At 40.1% G+C, this 20,319-nt stretch overlaps 1 protein-coding gene across 1 annotated transcript; it reads right to left on the bottom strand.

The window, feature by feature from the left end:
- Positions 1-3,822: 3,822 nt before the first annotated feature.
- LOC115421177 (G-protein coupled receptor 22-like) lies at positions 3,823-9,483 on the bottom strand. The gene is made up of 3 exons (XM_030136924.1): positions 9,053-9,483; positions 6,894-8,023; positions 3,823-6,016 (listed from the first exon to the last, which is right to left on the bottom strand). Exon 3 carries the CDS (start codon positions 6,010-6,012, stop codon positions 4,696-4,698), a length of 1,317 nt encoding a protein of 438 aa, XP_029992784.1. The 5' UTR covers positions 6,013-6,016; positions 6,894-8,023; positions 9,053-9,483; the 3' UTR covers positions 3,823-4,695.
- Between the last annotated feature and the right edge of the window lie 10,836 nt (positions 9,484-20,319).

The following is a 20,319-nucleotide window of genomic DNA, read 5'->3' as shown; positions in this document are numbered from 1 at the left end:
TGGATAAAAAAGTTTTCACAGTGCAGTTTAATCAAACATAAAAGTGTAATATTCTGAACAGTTCCCTGACCTGGCAACACGGTGGTGCAGTGGATAGCACTTGAGCCTCACAGCAAAAAGATTCCAACACCAGTCGATGGGGGTGGGACCTCTCTGTGTGGAGTTTGCATGTTCTCCCCGTGTCTGTGTGGGTACTCCGGCTTCCTCCCACCATCCAAAGATGTTCACTGATAGGTTAACTGCTTAATCTAAATTGCCCATAGGTGTGAATGTGAGAGTGATTGTTTGTCTCTATGTCAGCCCTGCAATGAACTGGTCACATGTCCAGGGTGTACCCCGCCTTTGCCCATAAGTAGCTGGGATAGGCTCCAACGACCCCCGTGACCCTAGTGAGGATAAAGCGGGTTCGGAAAATAAATGAAGTTCCCTGACCTTGCTTATAATATTAGCACTTTTTGTGCAAGGACAGAAAGTCCCTCATACAAAGGATTTTAGACTTCAGTTCTTCTCTATTCATTTAGGATTACTTTAGCATGCATGCGACGGTGTTTGTCCCCATTTACACCCCATTCTCCTCTGCAGAGTTCAGTTGTTTTGTGATTTAGAGCAGATAATGAAGGAGGGTGTTTGAGTGTCATTAAATGTCTGCTCTGTGCTGATAACAACAGAGAACAGTGATCTACAAAGCACTGATTTGAAGGTAGTCTGCTTAGTTATTTCCTTCAATAACACACAACGATGCTGTTAAAGTACAGGTCGTTGCATCTGTCTACCTTTGGGTTCTCTCTGCCATAGATTTTCTTGTACAGATTATAGGTTGCATATCAGAGTCATATATCTTCTTACTCCATAAAGTGTGCTCCCATTTCTCTAAATGTGGCTTGGTGAGAGTAACATTTGGAAAATGACCACGAGCAACAATTTGTCAAGATGTGCTGGCTGGTGTGCTCAATTCTCTTTCTTCTTCTCTACAAAAGCAGAATTACAGTTGAGTGTTCGCTGACCTAATGCAATAATGGCTCCAAACGGACAGAGTAATGTGATTTCCCAGGCTTTTATTCTGTGTCTGTGGCTGGATAGAGAGGGGCCCTGAAGAGATGGCATCTGAATTGGGGATGGCTGCCTGAGAGAGGCACGGCCGTAATGTATGCGATAGAGATAGCAGCAAGTAGAAGCTTTGATAGAGAAGGAAAAGGACACAGATAGGTCAAGTGATTCTAATAAGGCTCACGGTGAAGTACAATTGAAGCTCTCCTATTGACCCAGTTCCCCGCAGGGTTTGGGTTAGAGGTGGTGGCCTGCTCATACATCTGATAACACTAACCAACAGGACTGACCTTGAGGTGTGTCCCCGTGACACTGAAAAAAGAATAAACTGCATATCTACTGTTATTGAACATACAGACATTTCAGACACCGTGTTACAGCTATAATGTAGTTAATATTACCTCTACTTGTGATGCACCGCAGTTGGATTCATTTTGTACTGAGGTGCATCCCGCTGAGAAGGTACTGCGGTGGTCTGATTTTTGAAAGCACTGTCTAAATAAAAATGAGTTCAGATTTACGTGATTGCTCGTTCTCACTGAAAAAGAAGCCAAGCTCAGTAATGCTGAAAACTGAGTATATGACGCATTGGGATCCAGATGGAATCCAATCAAATTCTGATGCCAGTTAAGATTCACACCTCTGGTAATCATCCGAACAATAAATGGGAATATCTTGCTCAGTTGTGTTCTTGGACTAAACATTAAAAAAAGTAAATTAATTTGATATAAAGATTAGAAACAGAACATGCTGATGCTACTACTCCTACTGTATATTATCTGTTACAGGTATTATTAAGCAAATAATTCATATTAACATACAATAAACTTCATTATCAGTGGTATTTCTCACCCATGCAGCTGTTTTTCCTCCTTGATGCCTTAATTCAACTTCAATTATATATCATTTGTTACAGTTTATTTTTGCTTGAGACCGTGAATGATGTTTTGTCACATATGTCTGGTATTATAAGAAAAACTAAACCTGTAACTATTTTTGGAGGCAAACCAGAGCACACTTTTAGCTATTTCAGAAAAAAAAAAGTAAAAGTGCATCCTCTCTGATCTGTAACCTGTGTTAGTAGTGGCCTGCCTCCCAGCGTATGATTTTCTACATAGATTTAAGATGTTTTTAGGGTACTTTTGGGCTGATGTTTTAGAAAAAAAAAAAAATATATGTAAGAAAAAAAAGCCAGTGCTTTTAGTGGTTTTCCCTTTAATGGCCCAAGTGAATGATCAAAAAAGGAGCTAAAAGGTTCATCTTAACACCCAAAATGCTGAAAATATGATGACAACAGTAATAAATAGTGAAATGTACAATGGTTGGCACACTTAGATCAACATGATAAACACCAAGCCCGGGTTCACACAGATTGTGTTTGAGAATTACATTAAGCAGATGGATGCATCAATATCTTGAGTGATTTTTAGGAGCAGTACCCCCAACCCAAACAGAAGATGATTAACAAGAGATGAATGCCAGACTGAATGATAGTGTTGGTTGTTCAGTTAGAACATCAGCCCGTACTGGTTGTGTTTATAAGGCCGCCGTGGCACTCATAATGGAAAATAAACCGTGACCTCAAAGTCTTGTAATTGTATTGCTCAATGAGAGGTAATTTCAGGATGTAATCAATTAATTTTTTTTTTTTTTTCAGTAACGCTAAAGTTTTGAAGCACACCTGACATTTGAACGAGGACTTGGACTTGAATGAATATGTGACTTAACTTTGTCCTCTGTGTTTCATTTTGTAATAGGTCATTTTCCCTCCCCTCAACTAATCTGGTGCTGGCTGTGATCCCATCTCTACTCTCAATCACAAGCTTACCCTCAAGGCACCATGACATCCACACTGCCTGTTTACAGCGGGTCATAAAGAACCTCGCCTGCATCAATATCAGCCCTCTCTGTTGTGCTACAAAACCACACACTGGCAGCCAGGGAAGCATCTGATTGAGGTTGTATAATCGCTCCAGTAGCCAACAGTCCTGTGCTCTCAGGATCTAAAGGGCTCTTCAGTTTTTCTGCTGTACCTAAGACAGTTTGAGCGTAATAAGCTCATTACTGAAAAATATTGCAGAGTACAGTTTGCAAAAGCATTTGTATGCACCTTTATGCATGCGTGTAAATGCAGTCTATATACCCACACTGTAGACAGAATGGAATTCTTGACCTGCAGGTTGTAATGAAGTGAGCTGACAGGCTGGCTGAAAATGGCTTTATATGCTAATGACATTGTAACTCTGCATCTAGATGTGATATTAGTCTACACTCTGAATGTAAAAAAAGTTTGACAGTTTTTTCTTGCAGCTTCGTTCGACTGAAACGCTTCTGCGGATGTATGAATAAATTATTCCTTAGTATTTAGGGCAATTCCTAGTTCATAGACAAGTTAAGCCAAAAATACAAGGCTGGCTGCATTATAATCTCCAGCAGCAGCCACTTGGGAAACACAATTTCACTGTCTTATATCTTGACAAACCAAAGAGGACATGCATTATTGTTAAACATTCACAGGCAGGGAAGAAAAACTTCATTATCTGTTATTGTGTATTGTAAACAGAATCTTTTATTAGGCTTTAAGATGTTTGCAGTTCTTTATTGCACGTACTGACTTGCTTATTATGAGAGCATTGTTGCTAGACTAGTGTTATTAAAGTCAGACATCTTCATAATACAGCCATTTTCATAATTTTCCTTTAGTTTAATTTAATAACTTCCTGTGGAAAACATATTATTACTCTGTCACAAGTAAAACAGTATTTTTTCATTGAATATGTGCTCTTCCTGTCCCACCATGAAGTCATCCTCAATTCATCATACCAAAAATAAGGCAACTATAGATTTTCCACTTGGCTCAAAGAAGTGACTGCTAAAGTAAAACAGACAAGGTTTTGATTACATCTGGTTCATGTCAAACAAAGTGATGAGAGCTGTGGTGTGCTGTTGTGTCTGAGGAATTCAAGTGTTCTTCTTTAACCCTAAATGCATTGACAGTTAACAGCACCCAATAACTTCTGAAATACAGCAACACAACATACAATACCACTTCCTCTTTGATTTTTTTTTTTGCTAACCTTTTATGTTTGACCTGTCATTGCATTCTTATACCTGCAGTTTAATTTTAGTCCAATGGCCTTCCCTTCGAGGACTCTGAGACAATAAGGTCAGCGGTCACTAGGGATTGGTGTCAAACTATGTGACATGTTGATGAACGAGTGTAATCTCACAGCTGTTACAAAATCACAACAGTTTACTTGGGGGAGGGGAGAATAGGAAGCCTTTTGCTGCGTTATTTGAGAGAACACAAAATTTATTATAAATATACATATATACATATACATAACAATTTCTAATTCTCTTTCCCTGTTTCTCTATATATATATTTTGTACGCAATGTACTAGATGTTGCTACTGTTACAAAAGCCATGCAATATCTACAGTACAGTATATAGTATATCTATGAAATCTACTTTTGTTCTCAATAAATAGTAATAAATTATCCACCTCCACCTGTTTTTTATACATCCTATTGCACATATTATTTACATTACTGCTTTGGATGAACATGTTCCCTTTTTAGTCATGACATGATGTCAGTTTAGCTGCTTTTATTGACTGCATACTGCATTAAGATAATGAGTTCCTTCACTCGACATCCTCTGAAGAAAGACACTTCTGTCTAGCATCTTTGTCCTCAAAAGTCACCTTTTTGTTTCTCTTTGGGTCGATCCAGGAGTTGTGGATAATGGCGTTGTTAGGAGTAGGATCTGCTTCTATGATCGACACCACTCTCTTCTTCATCTTGCTTTTTAGGACTTTCTGGAACTTCTGCCTAGTGAAGGCATAGAGTAGAGGGTGAAAGATAGTTGTCCCATACGCCATGACCAGAAAGCCCAGTCTCAGTTTAACCATCAGGTCACTGGGACCCACACTCAGGATAACTGTGTTAAGTACCGTGATGGGTGTCCAGCACAGCAGGAATGTGGACACAATCAGGAGGGACATCCTGAAAACCCTCTTTTGACGCTCTCGCCTTTCTCTGTGGCGCTTTACAGCCCTTCGCAAGGCAATGATGACAGACACAGAGGTTCGCATGCCCAGCGTGGGGTTGCGACTGCCACTACTCTGGGATCCATCTGTGGCCTCTTGCTGTGTTGTCATGGCGGTCATAGAAGGACGCTTTTTCCTGCGAGCCTTCTTCTTCTGAGAAGCATGAAAACGTGTGCCAATGCGAATATTGAGCGCCTGCAGGATCTTTGAGTAGGTGATCAGCATCACGACAGCAGTAAAGAAGAAAATGGGAATCTGGGCTAGCAAGTGGTAGTACAGACCAAGTTCTGTGTAGTACTGGTTAGTGTGTACCACATTCTCCACCACAGTCTGGTTCAGGTCAGGATGACCCTTAGCAAAAAAGCCCACCTCAATAAAGGGTACCAGGAAACTAACAAAGGATAGCACCCAAATGGCAGCCAGCAGGGCCAGGGCACGGCCCATGGTCAGCACCCGGTTGGCTGGTTTTACAGAGATGTCATAGCGATCGAGGGTGATGGCGAGAACATTAGCAGCAGTTGCAACGCTAGCGAAGGAGACACAGGCCTCGTGGAAGCAGCAGACGAGGGCAGTGTCTCCTTCCAGGGAGAGCAGCACCACCACAATGGTGAGGGGGATGCAGCACACACAAACAAGCACGTCCAACACGTGGAGATTCATGGTGACAATGTTACTAACAGAACTAATGAGGTTTGACTTCATACAGTAGAGGGCAAGCACAGTGAGGTTAGAGCTCAGGCCCAGGATGATTTCCAACATGAGGAAGCCAGTCAGAGAGATCTGGAAACTAACAGGGTAGGCATATGGGCTGGGAGTTGCCGGACTCATAGTGCGGCTGATGGGTTCAGTGTTGTCGGTGACTGTGACGTTGCTCATGGTGGCTTCTTGTTCCGGGGGGGGAAGGATATGCATTATCCTGCATGTAAGAGAAAGAGAAAGGGAACATATGAAATGGAAAAGGAGGAGGGTTTGTTCATCTTGTGCATTCATTAACAGAAATCTGAGAAATCATGTCAGACAGAGTGCTGCCAGTTATCAAATGATGAGGAAGTCTTTCAAGTTTGAAAAGGGCAAATACTTAATAGTGCTACAACATTTTCCCCGACTGCCCTGCAGATCAGACAGACTCATTACATACTTTTCAGGACTAACTAGTAACAATCATAGCCCCATGAGATTTCACTTCTCATCACTCTATCCTTGGTCAGACTGTTGCAGCCACAATGGAGGCTCATCACGAAATTCATGGGAACAATTAAATTTTAATTACCATACAATTAGATGCAGAATGGAACATTTTTCAGCCAGTACTGAACAACACTCTTAAGGTGGTAAAAATGTCATTTATCAGCATTTATGCATAATCAATGTGAACTGGAGGTCAGAATGAAGGCAGTGATGAAGAAAGGCTATTTTAGCCACATTTAGATGGAAATAATACTCTGAGGAGGCTATGGCTAATGAAACACTCAAAGGCCCCCAGTAACTAAACTCATCTTTTCTGATTTAGTCATTGCCTAAATATAGGAGGAGGTTCATGACTTGACATTTGATTCTTAGAGGCACACTTTGATATTTATGTGTCTACACTTCAAGATGTTTTTTTTCTGGATGGGAGTAAATATAATGAATGCACAACACAAATAGGAAAAAAGGATCATATTCCAGGATTCTAGACTAAATTAAAATCACTGAGTAGCACATGCAACATTAAAATCATCCAGCCTCCCCTGGAGAAATTAATCTAATCTGAACGGGGCTTGAAAAAAAAAAGGGGTTTTAGTAATATTTACCCTTCCCTCCAGCTCTATCTGAATACCGGGGCTGTGTAATCAGGCCATAGATTCCATGTTGCATCCTCAGAGACCAGCATCACGTCCAAAGAGAGTCGGTAGAAAGGGTTTTTGCTCCAGCAGGGCCCCAGTAGGGCTTTTCCTTTCACTGCTAGTCCCTCCTTGAGAGGCTGACAGCCAAAAAAGCACCTGTCTGTCCGTGCGCTGCCAGCTTTTCCTTTCCAACCTCAAAGGCAAGTAAGCTGGCGAATCAGCCACCTGCACCCAGAGGAGGTGAGAGAATGTGGGCTAATGTCCTTTTCAGACGTTTCGTTTGGACTGGTGTGTTTGCTTTGATGATGGTGGGAACACTGACAAATGAGTAGAACGGGGATAAAGTGTCAGAGCCACCTCCTGTTTATAATCTCTTGATATTCCCTGACAGAAGGGACAGAGCCAACCAAGAAAACAAAGAAACACAGACTCTTTCCTCTGCAATGTGCTGGAACGTAGTACAATCCAAATGCTTGTTTTTTGCTTTTTTGTCACCCATGAGGAGACTGGAGTCAGATCTGTTCCTGCACCCAAATACTTATATCCATTTGTTGTATTCCAAAAGGGAAAGTTGATCAGGCAGCCATGAAGATTCACCACTTTGCACCATAGTAATGTACAGAATCTGTCCAGGAGAGGTCAGTGCGTCCGGGCAGCATCCAGGCGCATGCCTCCCTTGGGAACACTAATGGAACAGGCCTTCACTCTCCACCTTTCTCATCAGTCTCTGTACTTTTGGCTCCAGTCGCCATTGACTTGTAAATTGAGCACAAGTCTCCAGTTTGTTTCTCCACATGCTGATTTTTTTTTTGTGTCTGAAGATTACGTGAGCAGAGCAGATTATTAGAGCGCATGTGTGTCAAATCACCACGACATTTGTGATCACCATGACATCTGCGATCAACAGGGTTGTATGCGTAAAGGGAAGGGGTTTTTTCAGTGTTTCAGGAAAACGTTATCCACACGGAAAAGTGGATGTGACTCTGTCAGATGGATGAACTGGGTTGTAAATGCAGGACAAGAATAGAGCTTCAGAATGCAGGAGCTGGTAACACCATCACCTGTCCTTCATTTGTCCATGTTTTTTACACAGTGACCTGAAGAGAGAAAAAGGATAGGGTAAACAATGAGAGATTGTAGAGGCAGAGTAGGAGGAGGGATCGGAAGGATGCATTAATGAAAATAAACATATCCTCACTAGAGTGGACAAGGAAACTCATTAACATAGCAACAAGCCTCTGATGTCTTATCGTGTTCATGTGTCGCCTGATGTTTTTGTCATTGCATTTACATATGTATTGCTCTGAAATAGGTTACTAGCTGTTGCAGCTTGTAATGTGTCTTGGCAATCTCTTCTTGCATTACAGATTAGTTGCAATAATTTGCTATTCTTGTTGTGCACAGTGTGAATTATTAATGTAGATTATATATGTGAAAGCTACGGGGGTGATGAAATGATGATATAAATTTTACAACGGGACACACTGGCTTAGAGCTTTAACACAGTGTGATTCCTTTGGGAACTTGTCATGAGGACATGGAAGCCTCATGTGTCAGTGTGCGTGAACCATGTAATCTCTTCAGAGGAACATGTCGGTCATTGTTCAAGGTTGTATCAAAGAGGGATGTCATACTTTACTGATATATGTCACAGTGTCAGCACACGTGAGTCAGTATCATGCCTGCAACATGCGAAAACTGTGCTCGTAAAGTTCTATTTAAAGCTATGTGGTAAATGTAATTTCAAGTTTCTTGTTTGGAAAGAAGTGACAGTTGGTAATATGATGTCTGTGTGTTGAACAGTTAGACACAAAACGCTCAAAAGCTTCTTAAGATTGCATTAAGAGCTACTTAAAATAACAACTTTAACATATTTCAAGCAATAACAAGCAAATTTCAACCAAAACCACTTGTTTATAAATGAAACGATGCATAATAAAGTGATGTCATGTAGGATGATGCCATCAGTGGTTTGTGGTGCCATACATTTGGTTTTGCGTGTTTGTTTTTGTGATGACAGATGTTTTGCATTATGTTTTCCTCGCTGTCACATCCACTCTACTCAGTGGAGTGCTGTAAATCAAATCAATAAGTAGAGTGCCCCATGATCACACAGCAAAGCTCACCATGCAGGGTAAACACAGATGCTCCGGAGCTGGTCCATACACCACGCTGTCCCCTCTCCTTCCAGCTCTGCAACAATCTGGGTCGGTGAATACAAACTGCCGGCGGTATCAGTCTCCTTCCAGTGGTAATCCAAAGCTTAAGACTGAATGTTGATGAACATACAAAGGTCATATAATTGACAGCTGCTCCAGATGTTCAAGTCCATAGAGATTAATCCTGACATGGTTGTTAAGGGAGTCTTTTTCTTGCTTTTGTCCCCTTTGTTTTTTCTCTTTTATGCATCCGTATGGACTGCTGTATGATTACTCCTCATCTCACGAACTCTATTTTGCACTCCCTCCCTGCCTTCCTGTCTGGATAAGAGTGCAAACCATCACACTCCGGGTATCTCTCTATCTCCCGCTCTGCTCTCCTCTCCCTCTCTCACTCCCTCCCTCCCTCCCTCACTCCCTCCCTCACTCCCTCTCTCTCTCTTACTGCGGAGGTTTGCAGTGCTCCCCCAATCCTGATTGGTCTTCTGTAATAGGCTTAACCCTTTACTTGCTGGCACGGGGAGGTATTTCCTTTTGTTCTCACTCTAACCTCTCTTCCCTGCCAGCGAATGTGACATCCCGTGTGCCTCTGTAGTGATTTAGGAAAAGGCGTCTAATCTGCTTTTGCACATGGAACAAAAACAAAAAAGAAAGCATCACAAAAATGCAGGGATGATGTATTAATTAGCATTGTCAAGATGTGATGAACAAGTACTGTGTATGTGCACCGTAGGGGGATGATGAGGATGGAGTGGCAGCAGAGGCAAGCAATTTTTTTTTTGTTTTGATTTTGTGCTCGTTCATTGGTCTTAATATGCATGTGCAAGTGAGCATGAGAGGCAGCGACACTGACAGAGAGGAGATACATTGATGCAGCTGTGAGTGGGAGAGCTGGATTATGCAGGAAAGAATGAAAGTCAGAACAGAAGAGATAGTGGGTTGTGGATCTGATTGATAGTTTCAATTAAGTTTCTCTGTCAAATCAGTAAGAGGTTGACCACCCTCCATTCCTTTGTCAAGGCTCATTTGTCAGGTGCAATTATTGCCAGAGGGCATCCTGGTACCTGCCAGCCTCTAGTAAAGTAGAGGGGGGCATCTGTTGCTCTGGCATGGCTATCTAATAAAGTAACGATTAAAGCTGGATCAAAATACATCAGATGTGTTAATCTGATAGTGACAGTTTAATAATTGGACTTTACCAGGCAGGCAGATGTTTCAGGTTATGTTCAAGGCATTTAAAGTTGACTTGTTATGGAGAACAGACACAACAGGGCAAACAGGGGTGGGTGTTATAATAAAGGGAATAGAATAGAATACAATACAATACAATACAATAGTTACTGTCATTCATACATACACAAGTGCATATAGATTGAAATTTTGACTCTTAGTTTAATTTGTGTTTGTAATTAAAATAGGTCATAAATAAATCATATGTAAGATCATATGTAAGATATGTAAAATACATGTTTCCCATAAAGTTGTAATCAAACATTTTCACCTCTTATCATGAAATAATTGTGAAAATGTGATTTTTTTCGTGATAGATAAAGTGTAACTGGGAGTCAGTATGTAATCAGGTCAAGTCTAATTACTGACATTTATAAATAGGAATAAAAAGAGGAATGTGTCTGAAAACAAAATTATTACAACTTTATTGGCAATAGTTTATACAGGAATGAATTAGTGCACACAGGATGCCAGATTATTGCATAGATTATGTTTAAAGTTGATTTTTAATTCTTACAAATAGTTTAAATTATTATATACTTACTTTATTATTTCGAATGCACATTTAGATAACATTAAAGTTAAATGACAATAGTTCAGTGTTAAATGCTTTGATTTCCTTGTGATAGTGAACCAAAGCAAAACAAATGCAGAGAAAACCATGCACTAGTTTCCAACTGGATTGTGGATTAGCCTCTCTTTATTGTCAAAGTTAGCCCTGAGAACCTGCAATGACCCTCAGGGATACGAATATTGTGTTGGTAACCACTGTATTTTTATATTACTGTGGACTTTATCACTCAGTTCATCACAATACTAAACAAACCAGAAGTCAAGGGCAAAACCTCAATTACAGTGCACTACTATCTAAGGCGTTTGATACTCGTGATCTTACTGTGCTGTTTCCCCCCACTTGACACGAGCAGATTCCAGCTTGTTGGAGGATTAAGATGAAGAGATACTTGTAGATGTTAAGCCTGTCATTAACTCTGATTCTCAGAGGATCTTTACATTGTATTATATGGGGTTTGGCACGTGCTTTGAGGGGAGGTGTGTATGTGTGGTGTTAAAATGAGATGTCAACAGATGGGGTGAGAAGAAAGAGGAAGAACTGTTTGTGTGTGTTATATCCGTGAGATTGTTCACATGTGACTTGAAGTTAAGTGAGTTCAGATCCAATGTTTGTGTGTTAAATGTAGGCATCGCACATCACACAAGTCCTTTCTTCATGCATTGAATCCATCTGCGTGCTTCTCGCTGTCAGAGTATAAATACTATGGCACCTCTCCAACAAAACAGCTTCTCCAACACCGCCTACCAATCAGGGCACTGCACATTTCGTAATTTCCCCTGCATGTATCTGTAAGTGAGTAGACATGTATGAGAAGGCTGGACTCATCCCTTTACAGTCTTCTTGCCTTTCTTCAGGGATCCTCCAGGTTTAAAGGGTGATAAACATACTACTGAAAAAACACCGCACTCCCAAAACTTCAGAGTTCAATAGAAGAATGAAGTTAATATTTCATTCCCATTAATATTTCATTCAGCTTTTTCTCTGTCCCCAGACTCTTCTGTCTGATATTCACTATAGTTTTTCTCTCCTTTCACTTGGAGTGCCTGCAGACATCTATGTGTAAACTCTATGCAAAAGCTGGAGTGCATTTCTCTTTGTATGTATGGCATATTCACTTTTCTTTTTGGAACTGAGTATCCTCTCTGGCTTGAGATCATTACATAAAGGAGATGCAGATGTGTCATCACTGTCGGTGTTGGTTCAAGTCTGTTTTGCATGCCAAACGTCAGCAGGCAATCATGCAGTAGTGGGATGGAAGCCGACAGACCCACAGGACCAAGCACATACACTTTTATCTCCTTCCTGCAGCAGGCATCCTGCACTCCCATTTAGTGCCACTGTGATTTGCTCCAGATTGCCCCAGAACAGAGGTAGCCCAGCGCTAATGGAGTGGCTGGTTCGCAAATCTTGTAGTGGTCAGCTGTCGCCTGATCTATTTAAATTGGCCTTTTCATGAGCCCTGAGGAGCTACTGGTCCGTCACTGCATGGAACCAGGCATTAATACGGAAATAGAGAGAGACAAGTAGTGTCACCTTAGCTGCTCCCGTTATAGTTCCCATTGTCATACATTATACTCTTCTTCTGGTGTTTGGGAATTTCATCACCTTCCAGAATTAAACATAGAACAACACAGTGTGTATTGCTGTTTGTCTAAAGGATGGTGTTTAAGAGGTGACACATTCCAAGGTCTTCTGGTTTTTGCCTGGGGTTTGTCCACAAGGCAGTCTGCTTTGGCCTCCGTCCCATCGTTTCACCGGATTCATTCTTAGCTGCTAAGAGATGAAAGTACCTGGATCAAGAAAGAAGACAAGACAAGTGGCCTATCCTGACTCACGTCTATGTTAAACACTCATTGAGATTGATGAGCAGTGGCTGAAGATAAAATGAAACCCTAATATTGGAGGAAATGTTAAATGTATCCTCTCCCATGCTGGCACAGATCCATTAGTGTTGAAGTGGATTCATTTGTGTTTGATATTTACTACAGGATGGTTTAGTACTGTAGGTGAAATAATGTTAATGACATGACACGTCTAGTTAACTTAGATACAAAGTAGATTTCAGAAATTACCGTGTAATATTTTTTTTCATCATTTTGATTATGGTGCAGTTTCAGAATAATTGAGATAGAGGTTACAAGAAAATAAATAAGTGATGAGGAGTCAGAGCTGAAAGTACAGATTGAAGGAAAAACAGTGAGGTAGAAGCATCAAAAGGAAAACTAGAGAAACAAGGTGTCTTTTTAGGTGGTCATATTTTTACTCTGTTACAAAATTAGAATGTCTGGGCTTTGTCTTCATGTGAGCGATAGATAAATGAGCGTAACTCTCACAGTGTTGGCTGAAAAGTCAAGGTTGTCACAATTGTTTTCCCTTCTCCCAGCTTTGAGAGCTCTTGACATGTAAGATCACAACTCTTTCACTTAACATCGTCTAGAAGACTGATGCTGTCAGAAGGCTGATATAGTGACGTCTGTCCCTGGCACCCGACACCTGTGATTGGTCAGGGTCCAACTCGGAGTCACCTTAGTGTCTCAGCTATCCGTGACAAAACTTTATGACTGTGATTAATGACTAATTCCACTGACCATCTCAGCAGCAGAAATGTTTTTTTTTTGGGTTTTTTTTTCTGAGGCACGGTGATTCATATTATTATTGAACTGCTGCACATTTGACTGTGTTGTGATTTCCACATTAACATATCTATAAATATCTCTATACCTCATATGTTTTAAAAATTTCCTGGGATAAATAAAGTATTCTGATTCTACAAATGACCAAAACATTTTTATATATTCGCTTGAATTGTTGCTCATTTCACATAATCACTAATCATAAAATTCACTCATTAACCCATAAAGACCCAAATATACAACAGTGACCAAACTATCAACTGATCTAAAATATTTAATACCTGTTAATCCATTAGTCCTATAAATACATGTAAATAATTGGTGTAAAGTACAGTTTATCGGCTTTCCATGGTCATCCGATATGACCCACTTGGATGTTCAGAGGCTCCGTAGTAACCATGGAAACACCGTCATCTTCTCCAACACTGATTCCCCAGTAAAACCCATGGAGTTGGATCAATGACAGTGTATGGACTCACTTGTTTTTATGTTCAGTTAATGATAGATTTTAATGAAAAAGTCACTTTTTCTAAAGTTTTGTCTGTTTTTAATATAATACACCTCAAATGTAATCTCAACATGATGATTAAAGCACATGATCAGTAAAATAAATATAGGAAAATACCTGATTTTCACTGAAAAAAGATGCAAAATGGAGAGAACAATATTATAATAAGTGGTGATAAATTATTTAAGAAAGGTTAAATAGAGAGAAAAAATTATTTGGGAGCTGGCACAAAAATAGCACTAGGTTTTTATGGGTTAAACTCATTGCTGTTTGACTCGAATAAAATTATATGAAATAAACATGTATCACTAAACACAATGTTAATGCGATACTAAGATACTTTATTATCTCTTGGTGAAATGCTCTGACTGACTGCAGATTTCAGTCAGGTAGTGTATATAAGGGCTTTTATTTTGAAAGGTAATAACAGGCGCAGCAAGAGAAGCACTTACTGGTAATGGGTTGGTATTCTCCTTTTTTATTTTATAGCCTTGCTAATTGAAAGAACAGCATTCATGTATTTTCTTTTGCAGTGATTTAGTCATTGTCATGCTTATTTCATCAGAACAGTAAGTCCTGTCACTGTTTTGTAAATGCTCTCTAACTGCGGTCTTTGCTCAGTGCTTCCCATGATCCAAGATGTTTAAGGAACCCAGAAAGCTTTTACACCTGCTGCAAAGTGATGAAGGAGAGTGTCTATCTCCACCACTTGTAACAGTGTTAATGAAATGTGGAGATCCGGTTAAGACTAGTGGTCCTGTGACGCATAGTAGATCAGATCTTTGAATACTGAGAGAGTCCAAGTCTCAGAAAATACAAACTGTGTGGTACAGACAGACTTCAACAGTAGTACAGTATCGGGCTAAGCAATCACAGAAACTAAGATTATGATGGATATTAATTTGGCATATGGTTTACTTTTCAGACAAATACAAAAAAATGACAATACTGTTCAAAAATCCCTGCTCAGCTAATACTAACAGTCATTTTAAATGGCCGGTTTATCATAGTGGAATTGAGATGTTTTACAGAGAGTATTGTCATAACCTAACCTTGCAGGCATAGGTCACAAGGCTAGTGACTTTATTGTCTGTCTGAACGTTACAGTTTGGATTTATTCCACGTGAACATGCAGAGTCTGTGTAACATGTTGTTTTGCTGCTGAATGAAGAAATAATGACAAATACTTGCTGTAACGCCATGAGCTGTGGGACTATTTTCTGAACGTGTGCAATGAGTTTGATTTACACACTGACGTTTTAGGTCTATGTCAACTATAAGAATGTCTTTGATTCATTATAAACCTCCTACGGGACAAATTACACTGACACAGTCAAGGTAATAAATGGAAACACTGCAGCAGTACTGTATGTACAGAGGAATGTGGAAGAGTGTTTACTTCACTGTCAAAGTATTGTCATAATTTCAGTCCAAAATGATACACAGTGCAGAGTTTCTAGTTACATGAGTCTCCAGAAACAAACAAAAAAAAAAGATGAAAACTTTTTCTTGTTTGGTTGTAACTGGCCTACATTTGGATGAAGTGAGAAAATTGTGATTCATATTGTGAATTGTGAATCTAAGGTTGTCATGTGATCTTTTGCACAGTATCAGCAGTTATTAGACTTCCAACAAGAATAACTGACTTTCTTTCTTTCTTTCTTTCTTTCTTTCTTTCTTTCTTTCTTTCTTTCTTTCTTTCTTTCTTTCTTTCTTTCTTTCTTTCTTTCTTTCTTTCTCAGGAGATTTGCATACAGATTCATTTATTTAGGTGTTTATTACATGGGTAGACATGTTCACTTTAACAGTTGTGTGTCTGTTTTGCACTCCTGTAGAAACACACAACATCTGCTCCCTACATAGACACTAATGAAAACATAACACACAATGATTAATCTATTTCCATTTCTGCTAATTGCCATTGTAATGGTCCTGCAACTGTCAGGCAGATGTTGATTATACGTACAAATGTTGTGTTGTCTTTGTCTGTTTCTCTCATTAGTTGCAGCTCTCTCTTTTTTACTCTTTCAACTGTTGTTCCCTTTGCTCTCGTCAGATAAGACTAATGTGTTCTTCTATTGATTTCCAGGTCTGCCGGTGTTTGAGTCAGTGAGGTCATACCCATAAAATACAGCTAGGTGAAGTCAGCTGTTTAACCTTGAATACGAGGTCAATGACTGTCCGTACAACCTCCTGAATCCCAATCACCCCTCCGTACACATACACATGCACACACACTCGCCTGGGACAGATTATTTGCTCTTTTTTTTTGCTGTAATATGACCTCCCCACCGTCCTCTGTCACGGAGACGAACGGCTTCTTTTCCATCAGACCCTCAGAAGTCGGCCATTTCCTGTCACAGCTAAACATCTGTTTATGTTAGCAATGTCAAAGAGCGTCGGCCAAGGCGTGGGAACGCCAGGGAGTACATGGGGGACCCCCCACTCATCCACAGGGAGGTAGGAGTGCAGTGGAGGGATAAATCTGGGGGGAAGCACGTAGAGGACAACCACAAACACTCTGCACATAAACACACAGATGCACACATTCATGCTCCTCCCAACAGGCACTCAGCCATCAGAGCACTCAGTGTTTGTCATCACATTTCATTTGGTCATGCTGCCACCCCTGGGAGCACATGTTACTGGAAAATGTGACGTTTCCTGAATAAACCCTCAACAGCTAGTTTAGGAACGATAATCCAGGTTTGAACTTCTACCAACTCCACTTAGCTGGATCCACAGATTTTTTTTTTTTTTTTTCTTGTGTCTTATATCATTTTTTAAGCTCTGTTAAGCATATTTTATGTAAGAACAATGCTGTCCATGTAATGTAAAGGACATTGCTGCCCTTGAGACTGTATATCTATGGATGTTTGTGTGTCATTATGATTCAAGGCTGCTGTGCTGTCTGAGGCCTAATCCTGTCATCCACACTGGCTTTCCTGACTGACTAATGCGGTGCCTTATCCCTGTGTTCATTTGCCACCAGGGTCATGACAAAGCAGGAATTCCCTTCTTGGAAGAAATGACCTGCCAAAGGCTACAAAGTCCATTAGGCTCTGAAGGCCGTGGCATACAGACAGAAGACTTCTTAATGGAGCACAATGACATTTACTGCCACTTTTTGCCATTGTCACAGAACAGTTTGCCATTATGGAGCCATGGTTGGCATTTACTTCAAGTAATTTGTCCATGTTAGGTTACTTCAACATAGGAATAAGATCAAATTTTAAAGTAAACTCTGTCCTAAAAATGGAACCTGTTATGACTATTCAGATAAAATAATTTTTCATTTTTTAGTAAAGGCATCATATCCATGTCACAGTGACCCCGTGGTCCTTGTCTAAACTGTTGGTGACATTGTATGACTTGCTATAGATGCATGTACGTCACATACAGCGCATGATCTGATAAGTCATCACATCAATGTAAAGAAGGCTTTGTGGTTGGAACACTGTGGCCTTGTGGTTGCTCTGGACAAACAATTCTTGTTTTTCTCTTTTCACTCGTAGTCTTTAGAGGGACAGAGGGTTAAGCTCAAAAAGATTGGTCTGTGAACACCCACAGGAGGCCCACTAATAAGCAGAGTTACCCTTCCTTACACACGTATGCATGCATGTCCTCACACATATTCCCACATAGTAACAAACCCATGAAACGGTTTCCAGCTGTATTCAAAGATGCTTCTGTTTATTAAAATATTTAGTGATATTTGCACAAGCGTATTGTTGGGAAAGCTACTTTAGAAATGTGATAGTTTACAGATGACTATTACCCTGTTTTAATTACTTCATCAAAGTAATGAAACTTATTACATGTGAAATCAGGAAAGTGATGTGCTCTGCAGATGATTCAAATAGTGATGCATAATCAAATGAAACAGAACCAATAAAAAAGCAGAAAACTCATCAAATCACTCAAAATTGAGAGTGCATACTGTCCAATGAAAAGACGCAGTGTATGTGCCGAGGCAGGACAAATGGGACCCAGAGACTTCAAAAGACTGCAATCATGACTGATCTATTCTATTCTATTCTATTCTACAGACAAGGTTTTTGCCAAAAGTAATGTATTGTCGCTCTCAGGTGGAAACCTCTTATGTCCAAAAGGATATTTTTCAGGAAACAGGAAACAATGTATATTCTAAATAACTGAATGAAGTTAAGTTATTTTCAACACTTTTCATTGGTTAAATATTTCTAAAACCATCAGGTCAATGTGAAGACTGACCAATAGAATCATTTTATGACCAAAAAAAAGACCAGAAATGGACTTATGAGGTTTCTACCTGACAGCGACAATATTCAGATATCACCTTATTATATCCACTGCAATATTTTGATTCCTAACTGTAACACACTACATTTATTTTCTAATGTAATCACATAACAGCAACTCATCACTCCCCAAGAACCTGTGGATTCCTTCTCATACCATACTCCTAAAGTAATTTGTTTGGATTTTTACAACTAGAGCTGCAACCGATTAATTGACTCAAAATGATCCAAAAAAATCTTTCAACCCCAATTCTCCTGAATCAAAACTTTGTTTCCTTCATTTCTCTGCTGTTAAACATTGGTTCCACTGTTGTGTTTCATATGGACGCTTATTGTGACGCACAAAGAAGCTCCAATTCAGGAAAACTGCAATAGAATATCTCACTCCAATCAATTCGAGTCAATTAATCGAATCGGGACTTTTTGCATTGACTTCAAGCACCTAGTCAATTAATCGGTAGCAGCTCTATTTACAACTCTCCTCTTTTAATAAATAATGTGTGTTACTTTACGGGGATGTGTTCAGTATTACACCTTGTAAACACAGATGCCATGACACAAGACTTTTGCTGTTCTCTCCTTCAAATTGCCCATTTTTTCCACCTGTCTTGTGCCTTCACCTTTTTCCTTGCCTTCCCGCTTTCCTTGGTAGCACCAAACTATAATTAGCCCGTGCTACCTGTCGTCCTGCGCCTGTCCCTAGTCACATCTTGTCAGCAACGCCTCTCCTGCCGGCAGCCCACCACTAATAGGGCACTGCCTGGGCCCTGACAGCCAGGATGAGCCTATCTTCCTCAGCTGCTACCTCTTCATTAAGTCCTGCCTCCAGCTAGTGTGGCACAAAGATCAGCACCTTTGTCTCTGTGTCTGTCACACCAGCTGGGGATCTTCAGAGCACCTTAGCACCTCCCTCTTCCCAGGTCAATATCCACACGACAACACAGCCTGATTGGATTGTGGAAAAATGGATTCATGTCACCTCTAAGTTCAGATTGTGAACTGAACCCTTCTGACGATGATTCTCTTCAGATGTAATAAAACTAAACCCTCATCTGAGTCCCACAGTGGGTTGAAATTTTTATCTGTAACTCAGGTCACTTGTTGGATTATAATGCGTTGTATAGTCGAGCCTGTTGCTTTCTTCCATTATTTACTGTTTCACTAACGCAGTGTCTTTCAACCTTGGGGTCGGGACCCAATGTGGGGTCGCCTGGAATTCAAATGGGGTCGCCTGAAATTTCTAGTAACTGATAAAAAAAAATTTAAATTAGTAATAAAACATATATGGTGAGTTGAAAAAGATGATCCCAATCCATAAAAGACATGACAAACTCTGAAGCTGAAACTGAAGCACTGTGGTACTGTTTATCTGTCAAATGTTCATTGTGGTCAGTTTCAGATGCTGCAGCTCTTTCATAATTCATAGTTTGAGTTCTTGTTTATTCAGTTTTAATTGTTAGCCTTATAAATCCAAGCTGGACTGACTGTACATATCCTGACCAAGGAAAATAAAATTCTCACTTTGTGCAGTAATCTACACCTGGCTTTTCTGCCTCCATCCATAATAATATATATTATATAGACTAAATGTCATCTAAAATTAACGTTTATTTGCAGCATAGTATAGCAAACTATTGCATGATCAAACAAATTAATTTTAGCAACAAAAAAAAAGTCTCAGTTTTGAATGTCTGGGGTCGCCAGAAATTTGTGATGTTAAAATGGGGTCACGAGCCAAAATAGGTTGGGAACCACTGTACTAACGAATCTGATCAACTTTGGAGCTTAGAGCAAAATCTACCACTGCTAGGAAGCACGTGCACACATTGTTTATCCTAGTTTAACTCATTCAGTTAAACAGTTCAATCCTCAAGAGAGTAATGAGGATGCTGGAGTGTATCCCAACACGTGGTACACCATGGACATGTCCCCAGTTCATCAAAGGGCTGACATTTTCAGATACACAGACGTACAACCGCCTGCAGTCTAAGAACGTTACAAGCTGCCTC

This window comes from Sphaeramia orbicularis, chromosome 6 (genome assembly GCF_902148855.1).
Source record: "Sphaeramia orbicularis chromosome 6, fSphaOr1.1, whole genome shotgun sequence".
Lineage (NCBI taxonomy): Eukaryota > Metazoa > Chordata > Actinopteri > Kurtiformes > Apogonidae > Sphaeramia > Sphaeramia orbicularis.
This window is presented reverse-complemented; position numbering and strand designations above follow the sequence as displayed.

What these genes read in the sequence shown, in the direction of transcription:
- LOC115421177 (XM_030136924.1), bottom strand. Translation starts at nt 6,012, where the DNA reads ATGCATATCCTTCCCCCCCCGGAACAAGAAGCCACCATGAGCAACGTC.